The sequence below is a fragment of the Tachypleus tridentatus genome, chromosome 12 (genome assembly GCF_004210375.1).
Source record: "Tachypleus tridentatus isolate NWPU-2018 chromosome 12, ASM421037v1, whole genome shotgun sequence".
Taxonomy (NCBI): domain Eukaryota; kingdom Metazoa; phylum Arthropoda; class Merostomata; order Xiphosura; family Limulidae; genus Tachypleus; species Tachypleus tridentatus.
In genome coordinates, this window is record NC_134836.1 from 1170447 (window position 1) to 1182716 (window position 12270).

At 31.8% G+C, this 12270-nt stretch overlaps 1 protein-coding gene across 2 annotated transcripts in view; it reads right to left on the reverse strand.

Annotated features, from left to right (window-relative positions):
• LOC143234863 (cell surface glycoprotein MUC18-like) overlaps positions 1-12270 on the reverse strand; it is a 159881-nt gene that overhangs the window by 26590 nt on the left and 121021 nt on the right. For both annotated transcript variants that reach the window (XM_076472557.1, XM_076472556.1), the window contains exons 7-8: positions 8625-8915; positions 4115-4402 (exon numbers count right to left, since the gene is read on the reverse strand). In XM_076472557.1, coding sequence (XP_076328672.1) covers positions 4115-4402; positions 8625-8915 — 579 coding nt within the window. The remainder of the gene's footprint in view (positions 1-4114; positions 4403-8624; positions 8916-12270) is intronic.

Below are 12270 nucleotides of genomic sequence, written 5' to 3' on the forward strand. Positions count from 1 at the left end.
TTGTTTTGTTATTAAGGTTACTTTGTGTATTACAGGTTACTTTGTGTATTACACATATATAACCTGAAGCTCACATTTTGAATTATCAGTAATGTATGCAAAACTTCTTTCAGTGATTGATTAAATTTATTTCTACAACGTATAAACTTATAAAGGCGATGTATATACATATATTTATTTATTATTATCAGATGCTGAATAAAATTCAAAGAATATCTTTAGTATATATGCCAGAAATTCATTTAATAATGTTCAACTTAAAACTCCTTCAAGTCATCCTTAATGTGTTTACAAGTTGATGGTTTTTAGCTCGTTACAGAAAAAAATTTAGATTAAACCGTTATAAAATAACACCATTATCACTGAAACAACATTTCTACTGGTTTTAAACACCTCATTTCTTTCTCGAGTAGATTTCTACCTTGTGTTTAACTACATTGTAATTAGTAAGTACGTCGTATAGGGTTAACTTTGAGTTATTTAGTTATTACGAAAATTAAAAATACTATTGGCTACAAAGTTCTTGCCACTATGACAACACCATATGATTTATGAGCTCATCGATCTGTGTTAGTCTTACGTAGCTGTGTGTGTGTGTGTGTGTGTGTACACATACGAGTTGTCAAGCCGTGAAGATATTCCAGTTAAGATAAACTTTCTTAATGCCTTTGTAATAAATGGTTTAGGTTTTTTAATAAAGTTTTGTTGTTAGGATTTTTTATCTTAATATATCATTTCGTATGATTGTAAAATAGAAAAAAAGTAACAAGATCAAGCGCTTCTGGAAATCTTGAAAACTTTTACCTGACAGTGTAGTATTTAACTCTATTAAATTTATGATAAATGTAATCTATATTATTTCAAATTTTAGCAAAATTCCTTTCCATTTATAAGATTTAAGATCACCCACTATTTATTCATCGTTTAACAATAAAATTAACAAATACTTAGTGTGTATACACATAAGTCATATTAAGCCTAGTATACCGACCAGACTAAAATTTCGATTATTAACTATAATAACTGATATAACGCTATACTGCAGAATTATAATGCCTTAATTCAACAAAACTTTATCTACTTGAATAAATTATAATGTTACTCAGAGATTTCAATATAAATCGGTATCAATTTATACTGACTCAAACTGAAAGTGTTAAATGAATGTTATTAGATAATTGAAAAGACTTAATCATACAATCTTACCCAAAAAAATTAGTATGTACTGATTCAGTCAGCTACAGTCTTAAAATGTAGAATATAATTTACATTGATTTAATCATAGACCATCTTATAAAAGGAATTGACATGTAATAATTCAGTCAGAGACAGCCTTACCAGTCAGGAGTAGAATGTAGTGATTCTGTGACAAAGAATCTCACAAAGTGAGATTAGTACGTAGTGATTCAGTCACAGGCAACTTTAACAAACAGGACAGTATTTAGTGATTCAGTTAAAGATAGTCTTACCAAGTGGAGTAAGGGCACAATGATTTGGTGAGAAGTATTCTTACGATTTTACTATTTAATTTAAAAAACAGTCTTTTGACACTAAAATAGCCTGTAGTGTTTCAAACAGAAACAGTCTCGTCACGTAGAATTAATGTATACTGATTCTGTCTATACAGTTTTACAAAGCTAAATAAAAATATATGTTGATTCATGAAGAATTATTATTAACAACTAGTATCAGTATGTGCTGATTCAAGCAGAAGCAGCTTTAAAAAGTTGGATCAGTGTGTATTGTTTTAGTAAGACACACAGACTTACTAAGTACAGTTAGTATATAAGATGTAAGATTAGTTTGTACAAGAAAACAAACAAAACCAAACATTCTCCAAAGTAAAATAACTTTGTTAACTTATACGAAAACGTCGGCTCTGACAACACCCTATGGCCCGGCACGGCCAGGAGGGTTAAGGCGTTCGACTCGTAATCTGAGGGTCGCGAGTTCGAATCTCCGTTGCACCGAACATGCTCCCCCTTACAGCCGTGGGGACGTTATAATGTGACATTCAATCCCACTATTCGTTGGTAAAAGAGTAGCCTAAGAGTGGTGATGACTAGCTGCCTTTCCTCTAGTCTTACATTGCTAAATTAGGGACGGCTAGCGCAGATAGCCCTCGTGTAGCTTTGCGCGAAATCCAAAAACAAACAAACAAATCTGACAACACCCTTTCATCGGGGCTCCAGTGATGAGAAAACGGCTTTTGGAAAAGATAGGACATGAGAAAATGAGAACAGAACAAAGAAGTAATAACTTGAAAAATCGTGAACGTATTATTTAGCTAAAATAGAACAAAGAAAAGTATGAAAAAGAAACATACACCATATGGAAATGATAATTAGTTGAATAAATTTGTAGGAAATAAAAATAATAGAAAAAAAACAACAACAATGAATTAGAGTAATGACCTATTACACTAAACAAACTAATTAAAGATATAAGTCGAACATGAAAAAATGTTGTAAAGTGGTTACAAGAACAAACAAACAATGAGAGAATGGAAGCCCGAATCTAGCAATACTATCCAGTGAAACACAGCAATGAAAGTTATAAAAATTGAATAGAAAATTGTGAAAAAACTTCAATAAAAAATAAAGAATAGATACAAAGGCAACAATTATAGTAAAAAAAAATGCTAAATATAAAAACACAAAATTAAGTGATTTGACTAGTGAGTGATGCGTTAATTGAACGCAAATTGTTAAAGGAAATTAACGTTTGTTATGAGAATGCATAAAGGAAAGTGGAAAGGTGGGGAAAGAAAAGTGAATAATGGCCTGAAGTAGATAAACGACAGTCTTAAATGGAAATTTGAAAGGGTAAGCTTGTTAAGGGAACTTTCCATGTGAAGATGGGTGCGTGCTGTAAGAAGAAAACACATTCTACGAAGATTTTTAATTCACACAATAATGCATTAGCTACATCAGCAATGTCATCAACATGGCGTATGGAGTTACAATGTTCCTGAGTAAGTGAAGAAAGTCCTTTTTTTCTATATAGCGAACAAATAATGACGCATGAAAAGGACCCATTTTCGTACCCACAGTATGGTATTGTATTTGATGTTAAAACATGCCATTGATGTTAGTTGTAGGGTCCAGCGAAGTCTCTTGAACTCTGCAATGTTTTAGAATTTTATCGTCCTCAAATGTGAAGTATTTTAATGTCCATGGTAAAAATGTAACTTTCACTAACAGAAGCCTCATGATTTGTACAGTGTGTGTAGAGTTGTTTTTTATGTAGGTGGAAAAAGAGGTAACAGTAGATTTTAAGAGTATTGTCAAGGAAAGTGGAAATAAATTCAATGGAGTAGTTACATACAGAATTAATAAGATCAAGACAATGTTATGTATGAACATTGGGGAAAAGATTAAATTCCAAAGTTTTCAAATTACTAATAATTATTTTGGTAGCATTTGGTGGTACGTTACCTGTATGAACCAAGTCATTAACGATAATTTTAACTTTGAGGTTAATGAAGCAGTCGGATCGACGGTTAATTGACTGTAAACGTTAATGGTTAATTTTTTTTTTTCATATTCAACAATGTATATACCTGTACATCATACAACTATTGTGACAACTGTATTGGCGGATTTAATTATGTCGTATAGAACGTTTTAGTAAAGTTTTATGTTCTTCAGGGGTCAGATTACTGTGCTAAGGTTTACTTTGTAAATCTAATTTATCTGTCATTAAGTGATTCTTGTATAAACTATTCTAAGCCACTGAATGCTCCACTAAATAAGTACTGGTTCAGTATGAGACATCAATTTTATCAAGTCGAATTAGTACATACTAATTCAGTAGAAACAATCTTACCAAGTATGATTAATTAATAATAATTCGTTCAAAAATATTCAAACCAAGTAAGATCAATATATATTGATTCAGTATCAATATACAACATAAGATTAGTTTCATTTAAACTGAAATTTGAAAATTTTCTACCCATTAAGCTTATTTTACACTCGTTTAATCTGTTAGTTATTAAAATTAATGTTTCATTAGATTACTTCATACCAGACTTTGCACAGTTTTTGATATTATTGTCAGTCTGCCTGAGGTGATATTAAAATAATGTTTATAGTTAGAGTTTTTTACCTACCTACTTGGATGAGATTGTACTGACATGGCTCATCTTGTATGCCAACAGCGTTTTGTCCAGTGCACGTCAAAACACCAAAATCTTCTTTCTGACGGGGTATGTAGCTTGCGGTACTTATCACTCCCTCACTGTTCACAGAAAAAATCTCTGGGCTCTTTGCTGAGCTGTTGAAGTTCCATGAGAAGTTCACAGTTTCAGGTTGTGCATCTACTTTGCATATGACCTCAACGACTTCATTTAAAGACGCAGCATAGGATGTCTTTTGACCATCTCTACAGACTGGAGCATCTATTCAAGAGGACGAAGTGTAAAAAAAACACACATTTCAGAGTTGTAATTCTACTATATAATAGTTATTCAGGTGATTTTTATTGCAAAAAGTTGACAAACACAGGAAAAATTCATGTGGCTGGACACGAAACATTGTATCGTAAAAAAGTTGACAACTACAGAAAAAATTCGTTTGGCTGGATGTCAGGTACTGTATCACGAACAGTTGACAACCATAAAAGAATCTCACGAAGCTAGGTATCAGCCACTGTATCGTAAAATGTTGGCAACCACAGAAAAAGTTCATGTGGCTGAATAACAAACACTGCATCACAAAAAAGTTGAAAAATTAGAGAGAAATTCAAGTCGTCACATGTCAGACACTGTATCGAAAAAGAGTTGAAATCACAGATGAAACTCGTGTGGCTGATTATCAGACAGGGTTTCATAAATGGCACACAGAGATGACAACTGAATGAAAAATCACGTGGTTAAATATCGAATATTGTGTAACACAGAATTGACAAATACAGAAGAAATTCAAGTGATTAGGTATCAAATACTATATCACCAAAACAACGGCAGGAGAGATCCATGTGGTTAACAAGACATTAACAAGAAATGAAGGTTATATTAAACTATTACTTACTAAGAAATACGTCAACTTCACGTAACTTCTTTATGATCTATAGTTTAATTTAATTAAATTATTTTAATCTAAATATGTTGTAAGAACGTTTGCTATTTTTATTTAAAATATCGTTGATCAGGAAATTTGTTTTTCTTATCAGGTATACAAGTCAATAAAATCTAGAAAATAAATATCAATATTTATGAATATTAAGTATTATTTTTGAGTGAGGAATGGTGTCGACATTTTTTAGTTATGTTTAAAAATATTTAGATAAAATACATAAACAGATAAACCGCTATACGCCCCAAGTGGCACAGCAGAGTGTTTTCTGACCCACACTGCTGAAAGCCGGATTTCGATACCTGTGGTGAGCAGAGCACAGGTAACCCTTTGTGTAATAACTATGTACTTAATTAAAAAAAACTGTACTTTCCTTTTTTAAATTATTTTTCAGTAATTTAACTTGAAATACAAGGGAAGAAAAAATTGAATTTCCTTGAAGCTAAATCAGATTTTACCTCTTTTTAGAAGATTGCTTGGTAATGACTATTTCTTATATCTCTTTTTGAGAAAAAAATTACTAAGTATTTACTTGAAGCAGTGTGAAAATAAAGTAATCTTTTGTTGGATTTTTCAACTTACAGAACAAATCATAACTGTTTTTGTTGTTTGTTATTAAGCAGAAAGAACTCTCTGTGCTCTGTCCACTACGAGTATCGAAACCCGATTTCTAGCGGAATAACTCTGTAAACATAACTCTGAACTAGAAGTAAAATTATTTACTTACTAATCAAAAACCCCAGATGGGTCAATGGTAATTTTACGGACTCAGCTAAAATCCAAGGTTAATCTGAAGATGACCTAAGAAAATCGAAGCATTGTTCTCTGCTTATCAATAAAAGTGTTAATACCCATACTAGCCGTTCTGAGATACATTTTTATTTCAAATGGATTTCTCGTTATCAAGAGAGGGTAGTTTACATATTGTGTGGTTTTGTGATAAGACAAACAAACCAAAGAAAATGTTTTTAAAGATAGATTTAACTTAGAAGGCTTTTATTGAGTACATAAAGCCATAAGAATAGAAATATTTTTGAGTTGCTTTTCTTCACTCCGGATGATGTGTTTTCTGATTAAAGTCTTGTAAGATGATAAAAATACAGCTTCAGTTCAGAAACATTCCACTACACCCATTACTCTATGTATTTTTTTCTCTTTACTGTTTGAAGAGTACTGACCTCAAACTTGAGTGTAGAACTTTTTTCTGTTAAAACAACAGTTGAAATTTGAAAATTATTTGGTAATACCAGAGGCTCAAACAATTTATGTATTTATTTAGAATTTTCATAAAACGCTATCATCGCAAATATGTCTTCAAAGTGTTCATAATATTTACTTTGGTGGCTTCAAATAATATTAAGTTCTATTTTAGTTTTATCCGTAAAATTATTTTTGTTACTGTTAAGTGTAATGCTGCACACTGTAATATCTGTACTATTCCATCCTCAGGTATCGAACCCTGATTGTAACGCTAAAAGCCTTCATTTTTATCGCTAAATGGGGAACGAGGTTAAGGTTACAATTTTTCGTACACAATTTTGAATTCGTTTGAATTGAATACCAGGTTTTATACAGAGGATTTATAATATATTCAGAAATTATATTCTCCAGAATGTTAAGACAAAAACTGTAGTAGAATTAGATTGTTTTGTTTGTTTGTTTTAAATTTCGCGCAAAGCTACTCGAGGGCTATCTGCGCTAGCCGTCTCTAATTCAGCAGTCTAAGACTAGATAGAAGGCAGCTAGTCATCACCAACCACCGCCAACTCTTGGGCTACTCTTTTACCAACGAATAATGGGATTTCCCGTCACATTATAACACTCCCACGGCTGAAAGGGCAAGCATGTTTGGTGCGACCGGGATTCGAACCCCCGACCCTCTGATTATGAGTCGAATGCTAGTAGAATTAGAGATTGGCATTCATTGTTGTTGTTTTTTTTATTTTGAAGAGTATTTAGCTCCTTGTGAAAGTAGTGCATTTCGTGTATTTGAATAGTTAGATAGATTGATAACGAAAATCATAAATGTTTCATACAAAATCTCTGAGAGTACCCGAAAAACGAAATGTTTCAGTGCGAGTTGGGCCTATCATTGCCAGATGGTTAGGGCGCTCGACTCGTAATCTAAGAGTCGCAGGTTCATATCCTCATCACGCCAAACATGTTCGTCTTTTCAGCTGTAGGGGCGTTATCATATTACGGTTTAATCACACTATTAGTTGGTAAAAGAGTGTCCTAAGAGCTAGCGGTTAGTATTGATAATTATCTGTCTTCCCTCTAGTCTTACATTGCTAAATCAGGGACGGCTAGTGCAGATAGCCCTCGTGTATCTTTGCGCAAAATTCAAAAACTAAACATTCAGAGCGACATTGCGATATTTGATCACAGGAATATTGAATCGATATAATTGACTGTATACACTGCAAGGATGAAAGCAATGACGCTTACACGTTGTTATAATGTGAGGTATTATAGCCTATGACGTCATAAACGTTTTATATCACTCTGATATACACATATGGATATATTAGTAATAACTTAAAAAATAAATTAAACTAAAAATGCTGAACTAATTGAAATGACCCCAGGATACAAGATATAGTGTGGAATTATAAAATGTATCCTAGGTTTGGAGGTAACTGAAGAAGTAGGACCCACATTGCACCGAGGATACACCGTCTATCAGCCTTAACCTCTATTTGCCAGTCTCACATGAGAAATAAAAGTTTAGCAATAGCAAGAATAGCAATGCATAAATTAGGAGAGCGAGATGTCGCTGCTCAAGCACACAACGTCTCACATCTATATCACCCTTCACTGCCTGCAGACAGTTGTGAGAAGATGACTGCTCTCCCAAACAAAGAAGAAAAAAATAATTGAAATAAAAAGAGGAAAAATAACATCCATGTCTTTGCATCCTTGAGTTAATGCAAGTTAAATCCTCCATTTTGTATTGTGCCTCCTTCGGTGTATCTAAAAATACTTAAAAAGTTAAAACAAAAACATGAATAAAACAACATGAAAACGTTTAGATAGAAAATCCAGTTCTTTTTTTCATTTCCATTTACAATACTTGAAAGTCTGAAATATTGAAGAAACGTTAGAGAATAGGTACAATCTTCTGTTACTTGAGATGGGAATACGACGAATATTCGTTTGGTTTGAAAGACAAATATTTGATTAAGTAAAGTAAAGGCAAAAACAACAACAACAACAAAATCTAAATCTTTGTTCTCCTAATGTTATATAGTATTATGAAAGTTAATCAAATTTAATGAGTTATTCGCTCCTTTATAAGCGAAAATAAGGTAAGATAATATTCTATGTTATTTATCAACTAAGAATCAGACTTACACTTGATTTTCAACTGAAAGGTAAATATTTGATGAAGTAAGAAAAGGGTTAAAAAACAATAATAAAATTTAAATATTCGCTTTCTTAACGTTATGTTGTTATATTTAACACTTTATTCTATTTTTAGTTCATTTATACACAAACTAAGGAAGAATAGAGAATATTCTCTTTCCAACTAGGAATCAAACTTACATTTGATTTTCAACTCAAACTCATCACTTCTGCCTTCGCCCTCGACATTTTCCGCACTACAAGCGTAGTTTCCGGAGTGTCTCCTTTTTACATTCGTGATCTCTAGAGTTTCGTTTATTATTAATATTCCAGTCGCTGTGCTGTTCAATAGTAGATCTCTGTTAAAGTACCACAAAATCTGAGTAATGCCAGGATTGGAATGAGATTGACACTCCAGGAAAACGTCATCTCCCTCATGCAATTTCCCAGATGGATGACTGAGTTTTAAAGAAACGAACGCTTCCGGCTTGACTGATAAAAAAAAATGTACAGAAGATAAATTAACGGTTAATTTGGATAAAAAATATCTAATGAATGATAGCGCTACCTGGAAGTTTAAAACGTCATACCCGTTACTGTTTGGCAGATAGCTTCAACGTACATATCAGTAGGTAAACAGAATGATGACTTTCTAGATTATTAGTTCAAATATTTTGCTGCAGTATTATTCTGGCAAAAAGAAAGAAGCATTATAACATCACTTGACTTGTGTTTAAATGAGCATGCGCGCGCACTCATTTCAACAGATATAAACAAAAGTCGGATGTAAATATACTTTAGTAGACCTTTTGTACAACATATTAAAAGCTTATCAATTTTTTTTATAAGGTCTGGTGATAGGTCATAGAATAATATTATAAATTTATTTATTGATAGTATTAAATACGTTAAAGTTTAGCTCTAAAAGAACTAAAGCAAACAACCTACCCAAGCTACAGTGTATCTCTCTATCGAATATAGGTTGCACTTAATAAAGGCTTGACTGATGTTAGACATGATATTAGTGGGCATAAAGATTTCAGTGTCTGCAATTAGAATTCGTTTATATTGTTCTAGAAATCATTTATTTAAAGATGTACTTTTGAAATAACTAGAGTAAATTGACCCAAATGTTTTGCGGGTTTTTACTAGTTATGAAAAGGATCGTCCATGAATTTCACAAAACTTCTGATAGAATACACAGACAAAGATCATCTTAAAAAGGGGTCTTATTCTATAAACAACATTGAAGACCTTCTGTCTCAATAGTTAAGGCTGCTATGACGTTGTTACAAGTAAAAAAGTTTATTTTTCCTATCGTTAAGCAAAGTTCAAAGTTCAAAATTAATTCATTTGTTCTTCATATTTTATTGATATTATTCTTGTTTCACAAGCCTACAAAATAAGCTGTGAATATTTTATTCAAACCTAATCATACTTTAAAAAATTCTGTGCAGGTCACAGAACTACTTTTATTTTAATTCTTAAAAAATAATGGAATATTTTAACAGTTTTTTATTGCTACTGACTAAGTTTCTCCTCGAAGTCATTCAAGCGCCGAAACTACAGCAAATAAAGGCGAAATATATTGCGCCAAACCTATGCACAGCTACTAAACAAATCCCTGCGAAGGTTCTAGGGCTATTTTTAAGTTGATTCTTGAGAGATGAGATTTCAACCCACTAAGATTTCCTATGTTCTGCTTTACTACCAACTTAAACTCTTCGAAACCATTTAAGTATCGCTGAACTGTAGAGGTCACTTAACTACCGTTATACTAGTCAGAAACGCTTCATTTTATTATAGTACACAATGTGTATCTTTATAACAATATATCTAGCCTTGTTATTAATGATGTAGTTTTACACGCCAGTACAGAAAAATGTCTATGAATATTTTACAGAAACCTGGATAGTAGCAATGAATGCAGTATTTCGTATGCCAAGGTGACTTCATTTTTTCTCGCTGAATAATTTCTCTAAGTCCCTAATTTTCCGCCACTGAAAAAAGCCAGTGTTTTAATATTAATTGGAAAATAATTTATATAATTTATATCACATTAATTGGAAACTTCTACGTTGAGGAGTCATCATTTCTCAAGTTTGTTGTTTCTAGAGTTCGTACTTTGTATGTGGTTTTCTGCGACTATTTCAGTCCGTTTTCTAAATGTAGACAATTATCACAAAAGAGTTTTCTACTGTTATGAGACGTGATTTCTTGTACTGATTTTTTTATTTCATGCGTAATTTAGTATTACTAAAAATTTTGTTTCACAAGCTTACAGTAAAATAGGTTTTACACAAAATCTAGACAGAAATAATGTACAAAACGCTGCGAAAGTCCATGTCCTATTTAGGAAGTTGGTAGTTTTTCTTTGAAAGTTGGTTTATGTGCTTATAAATACATAATATATGCGATGTTGTTATGCGTGGCCTCCTTTGTACTCGCTGCTGGTTAAACGCGCGTGTATAATAAACCTAAGGAGAAAAACAAACACGTGGCTTAATAAATAATGGTTAAGCAAACAAAAAAAAACAATGCAACAATAAGATGTTGAAAAGCACGTAACATGCAAGTTAATGTATATGTACGTATGTAGCTTAAGACGTGTTATCCTTAAATTAACATACAAAACAAAGAAAAAATAATTAAAAACTGTTAATTTAAAAAGATGAAGACGGATCATTAAAAAAACAGGAGCAAGTTGAATCAAGATGCAGAGATTATATTTTCAAGCCGACAACTAGAGATAAATTAGACTGGAAATAGTATCTACAGTATCTTCCCAAGCTTCAAATCGCTATTTTGGCTCCAGGTCTACAGTATTCATGAATTTTAGTGAAGGTTAAATAGGGATTTCTAGCTTGCGAAATTAATGTAGACACTATTTCCAGCCTCGTTTGTTTACTTTCTTCAGAGTCCATAGTTGTAGAGACGAAAATATAATCTTTGCATTTTGATTAAACTTGGTTCTGTACTTTTTGGACGATCCCTATTTCAATTTTAAATTAATTTTTTTTAATTATCTTGTAAATGAATATTTATTGAAATAAATTAAAGATTAAAGGCAATCAAAATGAATGTATAAAGTAATTAGATTTTATATCTTTTTTCGACAAACATACAATGAAGACTAACTTTCTTCATACGATAATGATAATACACATAGAGTATTTATACCTTTGCATTCGTTTCTATGCATATTTGAAGTTATTGATTTGCATCTCATTTCTCTACACGTCATGACGTCCGAGACAGGACACTCAATTTAATTGCTAAGATTTTGTTCCTCCATTAATAATGCATTGATATATTTCCTTACTACACGTATAACAGGAAATTAATCTAACCTTAGGAACATGAGTTTGTATGTACAAAAGTAGGAAATGGTAAAAAAGTTGCGAAAGTTGTGTATATTATCTTTTTCCCAGAAATTAGACTCGAAGTAACTCAGTTTTCCTGCACAGAAGTGAAAATTTAATAGTATTTTAACGTTAACCTCCATAAAGGAGGACAGTTATTTTTAATAAAAGAAAAAAAACTATATTTTTAGCTTGATATCTTAATTAGTACTTTTAATGTGAAAACGTAATAATATTTTAACGTTAGTCTCCATGAAGGAGGTAAATTATTTTTAACATAACTTAAAAAAAACATAGTGTTTCTTAGCTTGATATCTTAATTAGTACTTTTAATGTGAAAACTTAATAATATTTTAACGTTAGCCTTCGTAAAGGAGGACAATTACTTTTAATAAAACTAGGAAACTACATTTTTAGCTTGATTTCATAATTAATACTTCCAAGACAACAGAAGTTTTTTTTATGTTCATTATTTTGCGAGCGGT